Genomic DNA, 23,234 nt, shown 5'->3' with positions numbered 1-23,234 from the left:
GAAAACTCAATCTATTTGAAAATATCACTTTTAGAGTTTAGATACAGGAATTTTTCCCACAGAGCAGGACGGTAAATAGCTGGACAAACTCACTTGGAGAGGGAGGGGAGAAACAGGACTCTAAAAAGGACAATAACAAGCAACCATCTGTTTCTTTTTACGTATTGACGCTGAAGGGAGCAAAGGTAGCAGGCGCTCTGTCCGTCCGTGTATATGTAATTCTTAGGTGCAAGAACTGATGAGCGAGTTTCTCCTTGCAGTCCATATGTAACCGTGTTTGGCTCTATCCAGCTACTCTGGATTTTTTTTGCCTGGCCTTTCAGTTCACTTGGAATAAGAAAAGCAGGAATGTGAAGAGATGTGGCTGAACACTCCTCTGGTGTTCTGCACTGGCTGTATCTCTGCAGGCATCAAACTGAGAGGAAAAAATATTCATATCAGGGGAAATGGGGGTAGAGTTAGGGGAGTAGAGAAGTGAAGAGTGGACTGCTTCAGTAAAACTGCTAACCTTGAATTATGCAATCGGAAAAACAGCTCTTGCCAAAATACAATGCTAACGGAGTTCAGAGTACTGTCAGTGTTTGCCAAATACCCCAGCCAAAAGGATGTCTCAAAGAGGGGGAGGAGGGATCCGTTGCCATATGCCCAGCATTCGCAGTATTCTGGAAGAACTGCGGAGTCCTTCAGGAGTGGAGGCGTGCGCATGGTCTCAGGTACACCCTGAGCGTTGGCGCCACAATCCAGCACAAGACAGGAGTAGCGAGGTCAGAGGAGAGCAGGCAAATATATCAGAAGGTCTTGATTTCTCAAACCTTCCTAGGTTTTGCTTCACGTTTGTATAGTAGTGGGAGGAGTTCTGGCAGTCGTGATCAGGCTGTTCTACATATGTTTTGACTCTTCTTGTTTTATGTTTCTTCTATGAAAGAGACTGCAACCAAGTTCTTGTCATTTTTAGATCAATGTTTTGTTAAACTATGACAGCTATCCATGACAGAGAGCCAAGTAACTTTTGCAGCTGACCACAAAACTGAGTCTGACTTGCAGTGCTTAGTCATTTTTTATATATTTTTTTCTACATGACACATTCCATGTGTGTATGTGTTTTCCATTGTTCTTTTAAATATAATTAGACCATTGCTAGGAGCTGTGGTGCAAATCAATCTTCTCCAGCGGATTACTTTCTTTGATTAATAAAGTTTTAGAAACTTCTCATCACATTGTGGCTATTGATGAAACCTCTCCGGTTATATTTGAACAATTGGACTATTGTGGGATTGATTGCTCTCTACAGTATTTTCTTCTCTGGTTTGCCCATTACAATTTTAAATGATCCAGACAACAGAGCTCTCGCTGCCCCTGTGGAGAGTCTCTCCTACCATCCAGTAGAAATGACCATTAGGGTAGTTTTTCCCAACCTCTGCTGAAGTTCTTCATAGAGGAAAAAGATGTTTATAAGATGCATTTCAGCCTTCTGGGGCCTGATCTGAAATTCAGAAGAAAAAAAAAAATCACTTCACTTTTAGCAAGAGATTCCTATGTTTCTTCTCTGCAAGAGCAGAAGTGTTCCTTACTGTTTATTTTTGCTGCTTTGTGCTGTCTGATTTTTAGCAGGTCTCACAAGGAATTGTTGGCGCCACTTCCCTGGGCTTGGACCGCCCTTGCCTGTTCTTCCTAGCAGTATTGGTTTTAGGCTGCAGTTGATGCCACTCATGCATTGCTCATAGGATGAATAGCATTTTATACTGCTGGGGTGGGGGGAAAATCTGAAAGGAAGGGATTGTCACTCTGGTTACTTTCTTGTAGCTTTAAAAACCTAAAGGCATGTACAATTTCATCAGCTGAGCTCTCTTCCCCATTTCTCTCTCTGCCCAGCAAGACAGTTGGATGTAGAGCTGGATGTAATGATAAAGTAAGTTTGAGGCATGGTCCAGGGTCGCAGGCAGGAATGTAGCACTGCCTCTTGCGTTGCAGTGCTGTATCACAACTACTTTATTAAAGTGTGCTGCTGTACCCACCGTGCATGTACTCCACCTGTTATCACTGGTTGGTACCACAGCGTGCTACCATTTACACAGCTAATCCAACACAGCAGAGTGGTGGCAGTTTTAGGGACGTGTAATTTGCTCTTGCATTAAGGTAATGATGATAAATAGATCCTCCTTTTGTATAAAGTTGAAACCACTGTGGATCTCCCGTCCGAAGTTCTGCAATAGGTTCTGTGAGAGGAGGCTGCGCTAGCAATGTCAGCACGCTGGCAGTTTATTTTGGGTCAAGGAAGAAAAGATATTTTTTTTCTTTTTTTCTTCGGAGCTTCCATAAATGCTTTCTCCACCAACTGAAAGACTGTGTAGGAAAGGTAAAGAGATGCTTCCATCAAATGAAAAGCAGTAATTCATCAACCGAATGCTTTCAAGCAAAACAACACAGGAATGCTGCTTAGCCCCTTTTTAATATTTTGTCATTGTAAAAGCATTTCTGTACATCAGGACTGGGGGAAATCAGCTGCCATGTGTTTAATCGGAAGAGCATAGGACAGGAAATCAGAAAGCTACTTACGTAACGCTACTTACATATAGTCAGGCTTCTGCATCCTGCCAGGGTGTTGCTGATCTCTTTCTGCTCTCCTAATGCTGCTGCAGAGGTTTAGGAAGGAGCGGGCCTTAGACTTCTCCTTGCCTGAGTACTTTTTAAACTTAAACATTTCTAAACAGTAACACAGGGAATTACAGCTGGCTGTTTTGACATCCTCTCTTTCAAGAGCAACATCGTGCAGAAGTTCTTTTTAACTGCTACTTATCGTTGCTGATTGAAGTATATTGTCATTCTCCATGTTTCAGTGGCAGGGAGTAAATCGTCACCCTGTCGAAAGGGAGGTCTCCTCGCTCACCCATATTTCGGCTGCGCAGCCCGGGAGCTCAGCTCTCAGCTGGCATTCCTTCGCAGCCCCTCTTCGAGCGTGCCCGCACTCTCTCCATTCGTCCAACGTGGCTGTACCTCAAAATGCAAAACTTTGCCCAAGATGGATAGCGGCAGAGCATCTGTAGGCTTGTTAAGTCAAACTCTGATAAACGAGCCGTACCCGGTGTGCACCTTGCAGACAGCATGCCGGAGTATTCGCTGACCTTAAGACTCAATCAGATCATGCCGGCAGAGTGTGGTTCTGAATGTAACTGCCTCCGACTTCAACAGCTGCGTTTACTGCATAAAGAAAAAGCTGTTAAGCCTGTGCCCTTTGCGCTCTCAGCTCTGTTTCTCTAAGAGGTTTATACATGATTCAAGAAAAGTCTGCAACAGAATAACTCCCTTCCCCCATAATATACCCAACAAGAGGAGATGTTATTTTATATTTTAGGTTGGTGGCAGCATTTTGAAATGATTTATGACATAAAAATGTTTGAACTCTATCATTATGAAGTTGATGGTAAATACGTTCTTTTTCTGAGGAAAAACTGTTGACTTCCATTATATATCTGAGATCCATTTGGAAGAAATACAAAGTCAACTTATTCCTGAGTGTCTGTCTGCTGACAGGCTGCTTTGGAAATGAGAGCTGAGTTAAAACCGTTAGATCAAAGAGTTTGGTAAAGCTAAATGCCCGAATAGTTCAGGTGCTTATTCGAAGCTTCTCCAAGCTCTCTGGATCTGCTGCGCCTGGAAGCGTTACAGAAACCCTTTTGCTTGTGATAGGCTGACTCTGCTGCAGGAGCTTTTCCTGCAAAAACCGAGAGGCCAACTCATCTTGCACGGTTTCGGTGGTGATGCGTCTGCTCTCAGACGGAGCACCAGGCGTGCGAAAGGGATCCGCAATGAAAATGAACGTGAGGAGAGGGAAAGTCAACCTCGCGTTCCCTACGCTGCGCGAGCGTACGAAGTTGTCAGATTAGCCTTCTTTCTAACTCTCTCAAGAAAATCTTTGCGAAATTACTTACATGAATTTGAGCTGTTCTTTGAATTGCAGATGCAGGGACATCACATTGCGGGAAGCGTTTCTGTATTCGTATTGTTCTCGTTTCTGTTTTCTTCTATAATACAACCCAGTGACATTATTAGGCTACACAGAATAGTTGTAAAGTCTCCGGTTGCCGTGTGAAATCTAAAAGTTTTTTTAGTTTGTTGATCTTTTACAGTCATCAGGAGTGGAATAGAGCAACAAAACAGCAATCTTTCTTTCAGGAAGAAGCTCAAAAGAATTTTTTCGACTGCAGCCACTTTATTATCATTCCTCATCGTGTCATTTTCTTAGCTTTGCAAAAGGCACAGCGCCTAACATTTTGAAATGTTAGTATTACTTTCCTGAAAGATTTATTTTTAAACAGATGATTGTCAGGAAGATAGAATGTTTATGAGTAAAATTCATTGGGAAAACAAAAACAGTTGGAAAATGGAACACCTTTGTATTTGTAAAGTCAAACAATTCAGGGGGAAGCGAGGTGTTTTGAAGAGAACATTGGAATTGATGGCCCTGGCATGTTGTTCTGGCAATGTCTTTAGGCACCGCTGCAGCCTGACAGATTAATTGGCAGCACGCACTAGCCTGTTGCAATCCAGGGTTCGCAGATAGTTCTGACTAGATGAATGACGGACGGGGTGTTAGTAGGGTTGGGCAAAACAGTCTGGACAAGAACACAAACTGCTGCCCAAGTATCATGCTTAATTCAGCCTGACCCTTTCCCAAGGCCTGAATAAGTTTGAACTACAGGGTGTTGGGGTTTTTCCCCTGTGGCTGCTTCCTAAAATATTGCCTTTTAAAAAAGAGAAAGGGCAAAGTCGCCCGTGGCTCTGCATTTTGATTGCAGGCTGGAAATAGAGTAAAACAATAAATACAGTCAAAAGAGCGTGTATCATATAAACTTCCAGCCCAGCTTTGCAGTCCCGGGGACATAGAGAGTTGAAGTATTCTTCAGATGTGCGGCCAATTTTATCATGCCTAACTAAACCAATCTTTTCAACACTGTGAAGTTTGCTCATCTCTAGCTAATAAGCGTGTTTGAAAAAGGACTTGGTAGAGTCTGCAACCATAGCCCTTCCAGAAAAAATATTGTTACGTGTTCTTAAATACCTGGCTCAGTGAACTGTTGTGAATGAATTGTTATCCAGCTTCCCTATCAACCTCCTAAATTAGCTATGAACTTTACAGTTATAATGTTTAATTATTTTCCTAATCCAAATCCTGTCATCTTGCCCATATAGGACAAAACAACACTGGAGACCCTGACTCAGCAACTGGCAGTAAAACAGAGTGAAGACGGGAAGTTTAGCCACGCAATGATGGATTTCAACATGAGTGGAGATTCTGACGGTCAGTACAAATGGCATATCCTTATTTCCAGGTTTGTGTGTACATGTCAATGGGATCTGGAGGAAAATCCAAGTGCTTTGGAGGCCTGTGAGGAGTAAAAGCGGTTAGCAATAAGCGTCTGTGAAACAAGGCAGGAAAAAATGATTCATGGTGTGGTGTTTTAAGTCTGGAGGTGGTTTTTAGCCTTCTCTTTTGCACACCGCACTTCTCAAGACTGGACCAAGAGTGTACTTTTGACGGTAAAAGGGAGTAAAGGAGGCAAATAGATGTGGGATAAATGAGATCACAGAGTGAGGCCATGAATTATAGACCTGATCATCCATACACGATGCGCGCACTGCATCTGTAGGAACTTCCTTGGTTTGATGAAGTAAGCGTAATGTTTGTTTCTTTCTCAGCTATTGCTTATGTTGTTATGGAGAGGTAAGGACCAAAACAGGCAGATGTGTAAATGTTCAGTTGCTAGTTAGAGACTTGCTTAAGAAGAAACACCCAACGTTGCTATATATCACCCCCTTCCCATCACAAATAAAGTAGATGTGTAACATAATATGACCAGCATTCTGTAAGCAAGAAAGGAAGAAGTTTAAAGCAAATCTACATTGATAAGTGTTGGATTTACATTATTAAGTAGTAAAAGATGGTTTAGAAAAGCTGTTTAATCCTTTGTGTTGAAAAAAACAATTGAAACTCTTCATCAAGCCTATACTATGTGGTACTGAATCAATAGAATAACTAAAAACTAGACAATATGCAATATATGGTATTTCCTACTGCTTCACGTAAAAAGAATAAACACCATGAACCTACTGTGAACGCTGACTTGGTGAATGTGCAGCACCTGACATAAATTGCTGATGGAAGAGGAAGCTGCAAAATGACACGCAAGCTGGGAATTTTTTTCTCTTTCTTTGTAGGAAGTGCAGGAGTTTCAGAGTCTAGAATTTATCGGGAATCCAGAGGGCGTGGTAGCAATGAGCCCCATATCAAGCGCCCAATGAATGCATTCATGGTGTGGGCTAAAGATGAACGGAGGAAGATCCTTCAAGCCTTCCCTGACATGCACAACTCCAATATCAGCAAGATACTAGGTAAGAATAATAGAGCGCTGTCCTTTCAGTAGCAAAACTCAAAACACTTTTGACTGAATAGAGCTGAGCACCCGACGCAACAGAATTACTGCTTGTAGAACGTCAGGACAACAGTGATATGAGCTTCCACCGTGCTGCCCAGTGGTGTACCTTAACCATAACCTGAAATGTTCTTGCGTCTTTGTAATTACTGAGATTGTGGTGGTGGGTTTTGTGCGAAAACGTGAACTGAATAGACAAAAGCAGTGCATTTCATTAGGCTGTTGGACAAGCACAAAGTGACTGCTATTGTTTATTTGCCCACACATTTCATCTAACTAGATTCTGTGGGGTAGCACACCACAGCATTTGATTTTTGCATAGCACTTCCTGTTCAAATTAATGGCCATAGGGAAAAGATCCTAGAATACGTGCTTTTATTTTATACACTGACAGTTTTAAAGAATTTTTATTATGTTCCTGTTATATTAAATTTTCCTTTAGTACGTGATCTCTATCACAAGATGCTTTTATTCTAAATATTCTGAAAAGAATCCTGAAATCAAAACATAAACATCAGAACTAATTTCCACATCCTCTTCTCTTCACATCCCAAGCAATATTTGTCGTGAACATCATGCCGTAGTCTTCCAACTTCTCCTACTTGCTGAAATTTCCAGGACCACATTGTGTCCTAAGGTATTCCTCTGTGACATGCTGAATGATACACAATGTGAACAATGAGGATCTCTCAGGCTAATCAATTACTCTTCCACAGAAAAAAAAAATCCGCGACCAAATCGGAGATATTGCATTTTCACGGATAAAGACTGCGTTAGAGGACCTAAGTGTCCTGCAGGCCAGTGGGCAGAAGCTTAAGCGAGGGGAATGTTTATCTGGGCTGCAGGTCTCAATGGTTTTGCAGAAGACTCGGGAGATGTAGCACAATTGTAATGGCAGCATTAACCAGCTGCAGGGCTGATAAATATGCTACGTTTGGACTGGTCAGAGGTTTGAAGTTCAGCTTGGTGAGTGCGGTATTATGAAAAGTTAGCGGGGGGCAAGTGGAAACGAGATAAAATTGGTCGGAGAGGCAGAATGTATTGGCTGTGGACGGCAGATGTGACAATATTAACCCATGATTAAAAGGGTGGTACGAGATGATTAGATTAGTTATGGGAACAGGATTAGAAGGCTAAATTGGTTATGTTGATGGTAGAATAACCTTATACTGGTTAAAAGGGATTATGCTGGTCAGAGGTGTATGATGTGATTAGGCTGAGGACAGGGCAGTAATAGTTTTGGTCTGTTTCTAAATTGAGAGTAGACCTGGTTAAACCTGTTTTTAAATAATCAGCTTCAGAAATCTACAAGATCATTCTGAATGGCCCTTTTCATATAGAAAGTACAAAGAGAGCTTGATGTTTTCCCTCTTAACTGATTGTTTTGGATAACAACCTCCGACAGCACGCTGCTAATTCATTCTGCTTAAAACAGGCGCTTGAGCTGGGCTGACATTTTACGCAGTCTCTGGGGATCCTGGTTGACATTTTAAAGGGCTTCTAAGCATTTTATAATACCCTAAAATCTGGTTTTAATAAGCCATTCTGCTGAAATTGTTAACATAAGGAATCACCTTTTACTATTTGGCGCTAGATCAGGGAGATATGGGGACATCTTTTTCTGATTAGATATACAGTAGTTGGAGTAAAATGTGCAAATTCATTACAGATCCTGTTGAGGTGACAGACAGTATAGCTGACTCCAAACTCTTTCTGTTTTGCTGCCAGATATGGGGAAAAGCGAGGTCTGAAGCAGTAAGAGATGATGTTTCTATTTCTTTCCAGCATCACATTTCATTTTTTTTACTCCACCTATGCAATGGAGAGGGATGTCCTGACGTCTTCTTTCTTGACAGAAACGTTACAAAGGTCTTCCCTCAATTGCAAAAGGCCAGTCTTTTGAAGTCAGCAGGGAGCTCTCTGTTAACTGGCGTAGGGAGAGCAACTAGAAGCTTACAGTTCAGCCAGGTATTAGGATCTCTTTATTAGAAAACCACAATTTTTCCTTGCCATTTTTTTAGCAGCACTGCTGCACATTGAGGTCAGAGAGCTCGTTGTCACGGAGAGTAGCTTAGATGGAGTTGTCACTGATCGAGGGTCATTTTTATAGTAAAATGAGAGGAGGTGCCCTTCCTGGCACTAGAATTCTCTAGGGATTATGTTTGACACAGTGGTATTATGTTTTGAGCATAAAAATTAGATACATGGATTTTGTCACTAAATTCATCTGTGCATACGTTTGTCATCCATCTGTTCATTGCAACTTAAACTTGTGGATAATGATTTTTTTTTAGTAAATTGTTAAAAAAGTGCTAAAATGGGTCTGCTGGACCCTATCAACTTAGTAATGCATTGTTTAGATATTTTTGTAAATATTTAAATTAATTTCACTGAGAAATCTCCATAAAGAGATTAGGAAAAGATGAAGTTAGCTACTACCTGCAGAAACTCTCTCGTGGATGCGTAGGTGTGTGAATACAAACCTGTGCACATACCTCTACATGATACAAGTGTTTGTGCATGTGAGGGTATTTTTTAAACACAACCCCACCTAGCGCGTGCCTGTGTGTGCCCGAGCACAAGTGCTGGGGCACCACATGGGGACGTCTCTTTACTGCCCTGGCATCTACAGCCATCCTCACAGTCATCGTGTAGGCACAGCTCTAACTGCCCTAGCTCGCTTTGGGGGTAGGAGCCATGTTTGGTGCTGCGAAGTCTTAGAATTTTCTCATTTGTTTTCTAAAGGCTTCAGCCACCAGATGAGGCAGAATCGTGCGCGAATCCTGCTTTTCATTATGCATGCATCCAGGGAGGGGAACGGGCTCTTGTTTTCATAGTCAAGGGGAAAAGCCTTGCATACTTGACCCACTCAAAGCTTTATAACACAGATGGTGAGCAGAATGATCACCCAAGAGTGTAAATCTTCCCTTAAAAGGAACGATTCTTCAAGATTCTTCAATCACACCTTGTTTGGGCTTAGGCTTGGCACTGTGCATAGGTACCTGTGCCTGCCCATGTGTGTTTATAGGCACATAAAACAATGGCAGATAAAGCTATTACAAATATATTTTGTCCAAACACAGGGTGTTGTTAACCAGTTTTAGTATGTTGGTTGGCGATACTCGTTCATAGCTTAGCTTGCCTGTGAGTGCAGATTCAAAGGTCACAGTCACGTATTCTTCAAACTTCCAAAATTTCAGATTAAGACCGATCAGAGAGCTGGTTGGATTTTGTATAGTACTAAGAAAATAAATGAAAATGATAAAATGTAAAAAACAAGGGCTTATCATCAGAAAACGTGCCCTTTTTCAAAATTTGTTTTGACGGCATTGTTTGTTTAATTATTTATGATACTTCAAACCATACTAGTAAATTATATTTAGTATATTTTGTAAAAACGGTAAAAAGTCATAGTAAGAGGAGATATCACTGCAGAAGGCAGCTATTAAAAATTTGCTGGGAAGAGAAGTCAGACTGCCAGGATTTCTGTTGTATTGAGTTTGCAGCCTAAGAAGGAAAAACATAACGAATGACATTTATGTATAAATATTGTATGTGTAACTGTACATACAAATATTATCCATCAAAATTTCAGGTTTTACGGCCCTGATCCTGCAAAGACGTAGGTGTTTGCCTAACTTCGCCCACTATTTACAGATCTTTTCACATGAGGGGGTAGGAACCTGCCTGCCCAGATCTGACTGTAGGATTGCGGCAAGTGAGCTAGCGCAGTGAAAAAGGAGTTGTGCTGGGATCGAACGTTTTCATGGCAATTTTGCAACAACTGATTTTGATTTCTACCTTTCGGTCTGTCCATCTGTCTGAAATTATTTCTGAGTTCCTACACTGAAGGTTCTCTTCTCTCACAGCATGTAAAGCAAATGTCAAGATTTGCTTAAAGACCGAGGTTTTCAACTTTATTATGCATAAATAAAAACTGATTCATCATCAGGAAATGGGGCTGGGGCTTTTTCTAAGCCACTGGGACTACAGCAGGTCTGTCATTAGAGGACTCTAGATTTAGGCTAACGCTTATGATTTTCTTCATATGCTAAAACACCAGTGTGCCGGTGTCTATGAGGTAGAATTTGAAGGTAGACCTACATTTGGGCATCTTCCTGTACAGCTCACGTGCTTTAGCCTGAATTCTTAACATCATTCAACACAGGCCCTGTCTATGTTTCCATCGTACACAGCATTAGTAGGTATTCAGTGTTTTGGCAGTCTCCACACGTTTATCACTCTGTCGTTTAGCCCAAAATCTAGGAGGTACATGTGGAAAGTTGGTGTCACTTTCTCTTTGCCAGAAAAAGCTTGGAATAATTTCTCCACAGGAGAGAAAGCCGCTGACCAGGATTCTGGCCACCGAGGTTTGTTGCCTTGTGTAACACAGAGCCCTGCCACAGCTCCCTGCGTGCAGCTACTACCTCTGTATGACATACGAAGTGCCGTGCAGGGGTTTTAGTCCAAATCCTGGAAACCATCTACTCATGCTAATATGGTGCTGTGCCTAAGCTAATAACAATGTAATTAAACTGTTGCCCATTCCAGAACTAGCTGGAGGATCTCTGCATGTTACGTGTTGTAAAAATCATGAAAAATCATGGTTTTGACTCCAAAGTAATGTTTGCTAAGAAAGGGATGTACATTGCTCCTCTTCAGAACAAAGACAGCATTAGTTACGAGTTGGTTATCTCTAGGTGTGAGGCCAGGCTCTACCAGCCTGTTAGCCCTTCACTGCAGGAGCCCAAACAGAGCTTGGAATAAATATTCAAAGAAAGAGCAATGGGAAAAATGATGTCAATGATCAGAAGGGGCCTTTCGAGAGGGAACCAAACCGTTTTCTTTCCTGGGAAAGGTAACTACACTCTTCATACTGCAAGTCTTAGGGGCATGGTGAGCTAAGACCAGCCTGAGTAATAGCATGAGGTAAGTACAGTATGAGTAACCATAAAAAATGAAGAACAAGAGGAAGTCAAGTATGACACATGACATTATGAACCCATTAAATTGAGAAACTATTCAAATATTTTTCCAATGGGAAATTGACGATTTTCCAGTAAAGTTTTCCTTCTAGGCCACATGTTTCACAGCTTGGACCATTCCTGTTATTTGAAATGTATCTTACCCTCAAGCACTTCTATAGTTCATGGAAAAATAAAATTGGATAACTGATTCGAGAAATTTTACTTTCTGCTCCCATATTATGTCCTTTATGAAATATTAGTTTATAATTTTCAGGAGGTATTTGAAAACAGTTGTAAAGTCTTCATTATTTCCCCATTATCAAATAACTCAATAACACAGGCAGTGTCAGAAACAGGGCTGCCAGCAATGAAGCCATAGTGCAGCTCCATGGAGAGGCATGCCAGTATCCCAGTGCTCTTCCCTTCACGACACATACTAAATTCTTTAAGTTGGAGCTGGCAGTGTTCACCAGGACTTGGTCTTGGAGTTAAAACCCCGCTGAGAAATATGTGATAGTTTATAGCTTTTAGAGGCATTGCTTCAAGGGTCTTTGCAGGCTCCTGTACCCAGCAGCGTAGCGTTTACGATCAGTTCATATTCTGCTTCTCAGAAACCTGCAAGCTAAAAAGATGTGTTATTTGTCATGTAAGACTAAGCTGTAGACACGTGCGTATCCAGAGTTTATGCCTTGATCCGGCCGTGGTGGAGCACAGCGACTAGATCACAGCACAAGGGAGTGGTGCCTCCTCCAGAACAGGAGGCGAAAACGGACCCATGGCCAAAGAGAAGTGGGGGGGAATTACCTGAGCGGATTCTGTGTATCTAAGGGCTCTTTGGGCATTCCGTTTAAATACACTGCCTTGTTTTCTAAAACAAAGTGTCAGGGATTTCTCATTGTCAGGATGATGGTTTTACTTCCCACCTGAAAGACATTATAATGTAGATAAGTTCCAGTAAAATATTGAGTCAAAACTTCCAGTATCCTCTCGCTCTGCCTCTTGGCCGTAGCCAGGAGGTTTACCAGTCAAATATAAACAAGACCTGACCCCTGTCTAGAAGCTCTGACAGATTCCCAGCCTAAAGCGTTATGACCGTAGGAATCTTGTTCTGGGTGACCTACTTGTTTCCCTGCCTTTCAGTGTTTGTGGAAGAGTAGAATCTCATTTCTCATTCTTTTTTTTTTTTTTTTTTTTTGGTGACAGGATCTCGCTGGAAAGCTATGACAAACCTAGAGAAGCAGCCATACTATGAGGAACAGGCGCGACTCAGCAAGCAGCACCTGGAGAAATACCCAGACTACAAATACAAGCCAAGGCCGAAGCGTACCTGCCTTGTAGATGGCAAAAAATTACGCATTGGCGAGTACAAGGCTATCATGCGCAACAGACGCCAGGAGATGAGGCAGTATTTTAATGTTGGGTATGGGACCTTTAAAAACTACCGCTCCTTTTGGCAAAAAAAAATTTTCAGGGAGAATTCTTAAATCAGTGTGGTAAATGTTATATTTTATTGGCACGAACATTATATATTGCTAACAGAATATGAAGCTTATACTTTAAAACAATGTGTTCCAGGAGGAAGTTAGCAGTTAGGGATTTTTTTGTTGGCTCTGCTCTATACTCCTCTTACAGCTTTGGCCAACTGTCTCATTTCCACTCTGATCATGCAAAAGGAAAAAAAAAAGAGCTTAAGATTTTCCAATGAAACATAAGTCTTCTAATAAAGCCTTGTAAGTATTACTTTATTATGAGGCCTCAGAGAGTGTATCTGAATGAATCTATGATAGTACCTCTTGATCCAAAAGCCAAAAATACAAGTTTGTGTTCAGTATGATCTGTAGCAAGTGGTCTGCAAAAGGACTGCTGAACATACTGAACTTGGGCTGGAATATGGACTTGGCTGAGTTAATTCATATCAGGCATGAAGTTGTCTGCGTTGTTCATCGTGACAGCATTTGTCATACCAGGGAGTGTCTTCCAGTACAGTAAGCTAAATGGTCTGTGTTGAGCATAATTTTCAAGAAGACTGGTTCTGATAAACGTCTAATAGATCAGCTTGGTATTTTTTTAGATTAAATCTGCCTAGAAAACTATCATGTATTTTCCTTCTGGAAAGACTCCTTGGTTTTGGTTCCAGCAGATCAAAAGAATCGGAAGAAATCAAATATTCTGCAATATTTCTGTATTTGCTCCAGAGAATTAAACGCTGCGCAGTGGTCTTAAAAAAAGCAAGAACGACCCCCAGAAATAATGGAATTTGTGTTCTGTTTCATCTGAATTTGGAATCATTTTAATATTAACGGAGTTGAGCATCCCTCTAGTTAACAGCTAGAAGGAGCAATAAAGGAGAGAATATCTGTCCAGCGACTGTTAAGTGTCATCAGACTGTGTTTTAAACAGCTACAGTGCGCATTGTTATAATAAGCCGCTCAGCAGAGAAATTTGAGCTGCTTAACCCTGTGGCGCTGGCAGGTCCAGTGATCCCAATGGTAAGCACTGAAACAAACACAGGGAAGTCAGCCAACATTTGGCATCAAGAGATTAAAAAAAGAGGAGGGGGGCCTTCTGGAAAAAGAATAGGTGGCAACAGAGCCCCCAAAACACTGCTTATCTGGTTAACATGCATGCTTCATCATGGGGAAAAAAATTAACCTTGTAACATTCTGCATATAATTTAGCTTTCCAAACAAAGCTGACATTGAAATCAAGACATTTCAGGAGATAATTTGCACTGGGGCGTTAGAGCACAGAACCCGGGGTGAAATCTTTGTAGGAGTTACTGACAAAGGGGCCGATGACGGCAGCGGGGTCAGTGTTTGATGCTGGCAGTCACAGTGCTACAGATGCATTCCTGGGTTTAGTTCCCCATCTGCTGCATCACCTGGTGCAGGTCATTTAGGGCTAAACTTCTAAACACCAGTCCAGCTCCTGCCTGGGCACCAAAATGTGTGATTGGGTTTACAAGAGCTGTGGCGGCGGCAGCTGCTGGGACATGCTGAAAGCCCATCTGAAGGCATCACAATGGGCATTTGGGCATTTTTTGCAACTTCTTGCGCTTAATTCTTCTGTGTCTTTGTATCCTCCTCTTTCATGGTGGTAGGGTAAGCTCACCTCACTGGGCTGCTGAGAGCCCTAATACATTAGTATCCGAGGACTGCTTTGAGATCCTCTGGAGTGGACATCCTATAGAAGTGGAAAAATACTATTCTTAAATTATTTAATATTTGAAAAGCACTCTGAAAAGCACCATTTAAGTGCAAAGTGTTCCTATTGTTAAATATTAAAAGCAATTTAAGTGTGCTGAATCTTGTTACAGAAATGCTGACTCCAGAAAACAAAAGCCTTCCTATTGAATTAAGAATAAAATGCAAATTAGATCCGCTCCCTACTTTAAGAGCTGTATCTTCAGCTGAGACAACTTCTGCTTGTTTCAGAAACACGGAAATAAGGACTGTGCGGAGGGAGGCCTCGCTCGAATGGCAGGCAGGAAGCCTCTGAAAATGCAGCAAGCAATTCCAAACAAATGTAAAGCTGTTTGGCAGAGGAAAGTCTTTCAGGATCACTGTACTGTGCAAGGCTTACTGTACAGCCAGGGCACAGGCAGGCAGGGGAACAGGGGAGGGTTTCATTCTTAATTAAGAATGTTCATCTCAAGAGATTCTGCCCTGTCTCCTGTGGCAAGGCTTTTCAGTGCAGATGGACACACCGCTGATGACATTACAATGTGCAGCATGTACTGAAGAGTATTACTGCAATGGAATTACTTCATGCAGCAGGGAAACAAAAGGAGCATGAATTTTAAACCTCTAGGCTTGTTGGGACCCTGAAGCTTCTCAGGGAAACAAACACTGGTATAACACAGCTAGTGTTCTTGACGCAAAGGGAATTTCTATGGCCTGGAATAATTCTTCTTTCATTGCTGCAGACAGGTTTCCAAGGCTTAGATGCCGTATAAAGGCATCCTGTAGAGGATTTTCTCAAATGCTCATGTTGCTTGCTTGCTTTTTATTTATTTTTAAATAATGCATGCTTCCGTTTTAAGTCTGCCTTTTTCCAATTTTATCCACCTTCCTTCAAAGGTTCTGCTTTTCACAAGGGCCGCTCGCTGTGGAAACTATCGCCTTCCAGTGGGAGGCCCTTAGTGATCATCCTATAAACCCATGTTGCCCCCAGAAAGCCCACTGGTCTTCTCCCTAATAATGGCCAGGTCTCTGAGCGAACGTGGAGTAAAAATCGCCTCTTTGCAGAGACCTGCCTTGCTTTCTTCTGGTCCGCTGGTACTCTCCTACGGCACCTCCCCATTCCTATGCAAACTACCTAGCCCGGGACACGTCTCTCCTGTTGGCGACGTGTTACTTTTATGCCTAGTCCTGCCAGCAGCTTGGATTATTGAAAAAGGAGATTTTCTAAATACATGGTTTTTAAGTTGGACCACAATGGAAAAGGTGTTTATTTTTGGCTGGCTCATGGGACACCCAGTTTACCCAGTAAAGGAGTTTTCGTCACAGGCAGGCAAGCTGAAGCTGCGTAGTTCAGGCACAGCTAGAGATGTTTACAGAGATGGGGTTTTCTTATCGATGAAGTTGGTTTGGGCTTGGTGTTCATTTCGGGAGCATCAGTTGGTGAGTCAGGAATGTTGATATGAAGGTTGTCTTGCATGGGCCCTCCAGGAGCTTCCTCGGGACCCCAAGAGCATTTGCTATGTGCTTGCAAAGTGCTGTTGTTCTTGCCCTCCCTTTACTCCTTCCAGTATTCAAATGTCCTTTTACTTTTTCTCCACGGCAGGCAACAAGCACAGATTCCCATTGCCACCGCAGGCGTAGTTTATCCAGGAGCCATCGCCATGGCAGGAATGCCTTCCCCACATCTGCCCTCCGAGCACTCGAGCGTGTCCAGCAGCCCGGAGCCCGGGATGCCCGTCATCCAGAGCACTTACGGCATCAAAGGCGAGGAGCCTCATATCAAGGAAGAGATGCAGACCGATGACGTCAATGGAGAAATCTACGATGAATACGATGAGGAAGAGGATGACCCCGATGCGGACTATGGCAGTGACAGTGAAAATCACATCGCGGGGCAAGCCAACTGATCAGGGTCCAAATATCTCGTGACCTACGGGACTTCAAGGAGAAAAGAAAAAATAAATAAAGCCCCATCTGGTTTATCCTTGCCAGTGGCCAAGCACATTAACTTTCTCATACACTGACTGTTACTTTAACTGTTAGTCTTAACTAGTTGGGACATCAGCTGACTAATAGACATCAGCCTGCATCAGAAGAAAAAAGGCTCAGAAGAAAGGAAACAAAGACAACGACGACAACAACAACAGAATGATATAAGCTATGGGTAAAATAATGCCAGTAATTCAGCTGCTATACCCAAGCACTGAAGTCTTACCCGTCGACCTTTTATTATTATTATTTTTTTTTCAAATAAACTTTATGGCTGTTTGTTCTACAATGTTCTAGAAATTCTCACTCAGGTACACAGTGCCAACAAGTGGCTTGTGAATGTGTTTTGTTGTTTTGTGCTACAGTTTAAAGAGAAATAATTTTTTTTTTTTTTGGTAATGCACCTGACAGGAAAGAAAAAAGATAAAATTCCTTTGACCCCCTCTGTCTCCTCCTCCTCCTCCTCCTCCTCCCTGGCAAATCTGGGTCAGAAGCGTGTGTGTGTGTGCGTGCGTGCCTGTGCGCGTGGCTGGCAAGGAAGGAAGTGGGGAGTCTGTTTCTGTTAACCCCAACAAGCAATTATTTCCTTTCAAGAGAGGACTTCTCTTCATCAGTTGCACACCATACTGAGTCTTTGAGCAAGTGCCAAATTTGTACTAAAGCGCTGAACTAGTCCAATTTGCTTTTTTTTTTTTTTTTTTGGTTGGTCTCTTCTTCTTGTTTTGTTTTTCTTTTGCTTTTCTTTTGCTTCCTGCTCTGTCTTAAGTTTAGGACAGTGTTGTATCTTAGACAATCCCTTGAAGAACCTGATATACCAGCAGCTGGTGAGATTAGACATATATTTTTGGGTTTGGTTTTGCTTTTTAAAGGAAACTGTAGGTGCCGTTCTCAGGTGAAAAAAGAGAGAGAGAGAGAGACATAAGAAATTTAGAGAAAAAATATTTTATGATCTTGGATTTTCATGTGTGCGTGTTTATGGTACTAATAAGAATAATATTGGACTATTGTGAGCAAAAAGCATGTTCCAGAATGAAGTCCCGCACCCTCCAAATGACTTGGTCTGTAAGGAGCCTTTGCTTTTAATTTACACTTCAAGTGGCACCATAAACAACATAAAAAAGGCTTATCAAAAATGTGATTTGTTCAGCACAGGACACGGCAACTGGAAATGTTACCTCCTCGCTGAGCATTAATTAGGTTACCGTGATGTCCAGTTTTAATGACCTTGTACCTTCAGAGTGGCTGAGTACTGATCTCTGATTCAAAAGGCGGGTTTTTTTAAACCGACTTCTTTTCTCCTTTGCACTTGCAGAAATCCATTTTTATCAGTGGGATGTTTGTGTAGGCAGGAAGGCTAATAGCTGTGAAGAGATTTCCATGTTCCAAAGTCGGCATGTAAGAATCTGAACCTTTCCAGTGCCGAGTTTCCCTAGCTGCTGCCTCTCACAAGTGAAGAATTGTTCTCCTGGGCTATAATATTTTTGGTATTGTTCTAGAGCCATTAGGTGTGTTGCTTGGGCAGTTTTGCCTTCCTTGGGCGACAGCGGCCAGACAAGGAAGGCAGATTTACACAATGGCAATCCTGAGCAGAAGTTAGCCTCTTGTATTTTCAATAAGGTAACTGAAGGTTACCCTTTATTTCATAAAAAATAATGTAAATGCAAGTGAATCAAAGAGTCTCTTTTCACCTCCTCACTCTGATCTTCCTGTAGAAGACGACCCAGGTTCGTGTGGCCAGACAGAAGCATTAGATCTAAACCAACCAACCAACCAACCAACCAACCAACCAACCAAAAAGGCTACCTCTGATTTCAAACAGCAGCTGTCCGGGAGCTACTCCCTGGCCTGGGAAGCAAAGTCTTAGGATTGTCCTGAGGCAAAAGCCTTCCTCTGAGTCAGTTTTCTAACTGAGGATGCCGCCTTTATATTCATGTTGCTCCCTGGTAAATTCCGACTCCCAGAGAGAGACTCATTGTTATCGTTACCGCTTTTAACTTATAAGGATAGCCCTGTGCATCTCAGTGCCGGTGAGGTCCCAGCCCAAGTGTTCACCAGAACCGTGGTCTTCAGTACTGGGCAACGTTGATTTTGCAAATGGTCCCTCGGCCGGGCAAATTTAGCCCTTGCTGCAGTCAGCCATCTGAGTCCGGGTGCAGGATGAAAGGGGCAGGTCGGAGGAGAGACTGGGAAGGAGATGCGGGAGGCCTTTCTTTGCCTCTTGAAATCCCACTTGAAGTGTAACTTGACCTCTGCAGACCTCGTGCAAAGCAAACGAGCAAATGCCATTGAAGACTTAGGACAATACTCCGACGAGCGGTTTGGACGTGTGGTAGTTTTACCCTGCAACATCTGTTTTATTTTTCTCCTGTATTCCCTTTTTTGTTTTCCACCTCTGCCTCTTTTCTGTTTTCTCTCTCTCAGAAGATTTGCTCTGAAGTGATGCTTGGAGTAGCTGATCATATCCTCCATGTCAGAGAGGGTTCTTTTTGTTTGTATTTTATGACTGTGTTGGTTTTTTGGTTTTTTGGTTTTTTTTTTCAGTTGAACTGCCTCTTCTTGCTAGTGTTGTAATGGTAATTATAATAATAATAATAATAATGGTCAGCTGTTCCCAGATTAGTAAATTATGTATAATTTATTTTATCCCCCCCCTTTTTTAACTTTATTTTATTCTGTTCTAATTTGGCAGTGCAGCAAATGAAGCTGTTAGGCTATTTAAAATGGATACCCCTCCCCACCTTGCCTTTTTATATATATATAAATATATATATATACATATGGAAACAAATCGCTTCTTCTTCTGCTCACACCATTCCTCTTTCTTTTATTTTAATTTTGGCCCCAGCCATGTCAACTTCTGATGTTTATTATGATGGAGTGAATTAATGGGAGTGTTGTTTTCAATCTTAATTAACTTCTGCTCTCTCATCACTCGTTTTAGTTATTTAATTACACCAGTCATCTAGAGCCAATTTTTTTGAAGCACTCTGTTTGGATAAGAAGGAAAAAAAAATAATAGACAATTGTTTTTATATCATTATTATGTACAATGTGAAAACAGATATTTGCTCCTTTTTTTTTTTAACTTTTAAATTTGTTCCCTGTCTTTGTGAACAAATTACTTCTGACTCTTGTGGGTTCACCTCACATTTGCTGGATGCTTGATTTCCACCACGTTACAGAGACTCTCTGGTTTAATTGTGTCACTTTGGGCTACCAGAATACTTTGTTTTAGCTCCAGGTAGGTGCCACTGCGGCAGGCGTGAATGGAGCAAGTCGTAGACGCCTGGGCTGGAAAGCCGGCCTCGGGGAAGTCAACGGGAAAAAGGCCCTTTGACTTCAGCGGGACCGAATTTCAGCCCCGCGCCGGGGGCTGTGCCGCAGGAGACGCTCCCGGAGGCAGGCTGGGTCCCGCGCCGGAGGAGCACCCGTGCCGGGGCTCTCAGCAGTGGACGGCACGACAGAGCCCTTCTTTCTCCGGGAGCTTTGCTCTCTGCCTTGGCCTGGGCTCGGCCTCAGGTGAACACTGGTTTTGTTACCATGCGCTTTTCCGTCTGAGAGACTGCGCTAGAGCCTGGGGTTCAGTCGGGCTTTTCGGATGGGTAGCTTAAGCCGACTGTCCACGTCCTGCATTTGGGTGTTGAAACCGATGCAGCAATGTTAAAAAGAAAAAAGGCAGAAAAAAAAAAAAGGCTCTGGGGTCCCAAACCAGCAAAATGCTTAACGCCTGTGCTAATGTTTTGTTGGGTCCGAGGATGAGCGCCCATATACCCTTCGGCAGTAGAAGACCAGATTTGAAAATGAGGCCCTGTTTGTCCCTCTTAAATTTCTTAGGAAAAAAAAAACAAAAACAAAAAAAAACCACAAAACAAAGCAAAACATACATTTATAAAAAGATCTTCTTGTCTTGTTTCTTTTTTTTTTTCCTGGGTTCTGTGCCCTGGAGCATGTAGAAAAACCAGGTTAGAAGAGATTAGGATGGTATTAACCTAAAAGCGCATCGAGGCCCTAGTGCCGAGGCAGGCTTCGTCGTTCCCCTCTTCCCCGGGAACCTGGCGAGCGAGGATGATCTTGGGGAGCTGCCGGCGCTGGGGGAGGGGGGGGTACAGGCCACCTCCTCCTAGATCTGGGGAGCCGCTTATGCCGTGCGTCTCGCGAGCTTACAAAACACCACCAGCAGTGGGGAAAAGGGGAAAAGAAAGAGGAAAAAAAAAAAACTGAGGCACTTGCTTCTAAGCTCAATTAAATAACACAGAGTATATCCTTTTTCAATTTATTCATGCCTTATATTAGTAAAATAGGATTTTTAAGTGCATTTAACATCTTTATTTAACCGTTCCGCTATATTAATCAGGCCCCCAGAAAAGAACACTAGCTATTATTATAGCATTTAATTAGTTTTGTAACCAAATCCTCTTATTACGAATGCATATGGAAGAAATTCTTTCTTCGAAGACATTATTTCAAAGATTTGGTTACTGCAGTAGACTCTCTCTTTAATTAAATCATTTTTTAGAAAGTAAATTGTCTTTAACCTTTCCACAGCACATTTTCAGAGCTTTTTCTTTTTAATCCAAAGAGATGAGCTGTTATTGTCCCCGAAGAAGCCTCTGACATCACGTTCGTAACATCAAAAATAATTATACTCCGTGGAAACGTAGACCTTACTTAGCAAGAATTCATCTGCTAGAATGAATGGCGACTATATGGTATCTCGTACGTTTAAGGGCATGTTGTATCGGATAGGAAGTATTTTTGTCTGCCCACTTCTCGATAGAATCATACCTTCAATTTTGCAAAGAACTTGTGCGTAATTCACTAGATGTGGATTCAAGTGTATCCTCAATTCACAGGGCATGGGCTGGCTGTTTAGCTTGGTTTATATTTACATTTTTTCAACTTTATCTTAACTTGTCAGTTTCCCAGATTGAAGAACATGTCAAGTTCGTTTTTTCTACTGACTGATTTCTCTACTCCCCAGTGTTTTTGTCACTGGTTTGCTGAAACAGTATTTATATAGCTCCATTGGCTCTAAAGCTCTTACTCCTTCTAACGTTTTGGATTTTACAAGTGAAATGAAAATAGAAAAGAAATAGAGACAATCAAATGCCTGGAGCTTAAAACAAAGTATGTGCAACCTACCATCTCACTTGAAATTTAATAAAAGAAATAATTATGTAAATATAACATAGAGTTATAGATTTATATTTTGTTCATAACACATAGTGTAATATAAGTTGTATATTTTCATGTTTTGGTTTTATGTTATCATTCATGCCACAATAAATAAAAAAAAACAGGAGTTGATGTACTCTTTAAAAAAAAATACAATGTGGGTTGCCACCATCCTGGGTTTTTGTTTTTGGTTTTTGGTTTTTTGTTTCTTTTGCATTCCCCTTTTTCAGTATTATTGCCCTGCAAGGCACCAATAAAACAGCAAATGTGTTCTTTACCTATCCTGTGGTCTGTTTCCCACTTATTACAGTGCAGGGTGCGCTAGTTAATTTTCTCGTCAGGAGAACAAAACGGCGGGGCTCAAGGAACAGAAAATGAGATTTAGCATCAGCTTCCCAGTCTGCTCTGAAAGTCGAGGTTTTCGTCAAATCCCAGGAAAAAAATTCGCCCCATCTTTAAAATATCAGCATTACAACCAAAGAAATACTTGTTTCCTGAACAATGTAGTACAGTGCAATTTCCCGTTCAGAGGCCTCATGAATGGGGATGGCTGAATCCAGAGGTTTGGCCGGTGCCCACCTTCCCAGGTTACGTTCACCACCTACAGGCTTATCTGTTTGGAGACCGAAGCCAATTCAGGGAAATACCCAATTATAAACGCCGATGACACAAAGCTATGAAAAAAATAGCTCTGCTCATAGTTAGTCAAAATGTCCCAACATGCTGCCTAAACAGTTCATGAAGTTTTGACAGCAGCATATGGCACAAAGTGGGATGAAATGAATTTGTACCTGTTTTTGACAGTAAGTTATTCTGATGGGTGCTTACTCTCAAGTGCCTACGGCTTGACAGATGCCATTCTACGGTTCCAGATTTCCTAAAGGGAAAAGGCAATATTTGGGAAAGCAGAAGGTAGCTGGTGGAGGTCCTATGAACCTGCCTGCCTTTCTCTTGCTTGCCAGGTTGTCCACTGTGCTCTTCCTGGGAGCAGGGTGGCACCTGAACCAAACAGCCCGTCGGCAAACCAGAGGTCTATTTTGGCAGCTCCGTGATACAGCCTATAGCACCTCTACAGCACCTGTATAGCACCTGTCCAGCGCAAGTGGAAATGAACCTGAGCAGAACCATATAATGCAAGGCTCAGGCCAATGTATGTCAGCATCCTTTAACCCCTTAAAATCTCTTTATCCGTTTCTATCATCAGCGTGATGAAGGTAGCACCTGTCGACCCCAAAGTCTGGAGGAACAGACTTGACCACGCTGGGCTCTGTGTATGTCGAATTACGGTGTAGTTTGTATTCAGCGTGGCTGAAACCTTACCCGCAACTTGAGTGAAGGCAAACATTTTGCTTCTTTGCCCTTTTAACAAATACGACCCTGAACCAAGGAACGCCACTGCCAAAGCCCCACTGCCTTGTGCCTTTGCTGGCAGGGCACGCACTATTCACCTGAAGCCGCCTCACTGCCCTACGCTGAGATGGAGGGACGTA

At 42.2% G+C, this 23,234-nt stretch overlaps 1 protein-coding gene across 18 annotated transcripts in view; it reads left to right on the top strand.

Annotated features, from left to right (window-relative positions):
• Positions 1-22,019, top strand: part of SOX5 (SRY-box transcription factor 5) — a 657,730-nt gene extending 635,711 nt beyond the window's left edge. For all 18 annotated transcript variants that reach the window (XM_054207629.1, XM_054207623.1, XM_054207624.1 and 15 more), the window contains 4 exons: positions 5,191-5,299; positions 6,217-6,390; positions 12,602-12,818; positions 16,184-22,019. In XM_054207629.1, the coding sequence (XP_054063604.1) occupies positions 5,191-5,299; positions 6,217-6,390; positions 12,602-12,818; positions 16,184-16,487 (804 nt within the window). In that variant the 3' untranslated portion in view covers positions 16,488-22,019. The remainder of the gene's footprint in view (positions 1-5,190; positions 5,300-6,216; positions 6,391-12,601; positions 12,819-16,183) is intronic.
• Positions 22,020-23,234: the final 1,215 nt, after the last annotated feature.

This window comes from Rissa tridactyla, chromosome 1 (genome assembly GCF_028500815.1).
Source record: "Rissa tridactyla isolate bRisTri1 chromosome 1, bRisTri1.patW.cur.20221130, whole genome shotgun sequence".
NCBI lineage: Eukaryota > Metazoa > Chordata > Aves > Charadriiformes > Laridae > Rissa > Rissa tridactyla.
Note: the sequence above shows the minus strand (reverse complement) of the source record. Positions and strands in the feature narration are given on the sequence as shown.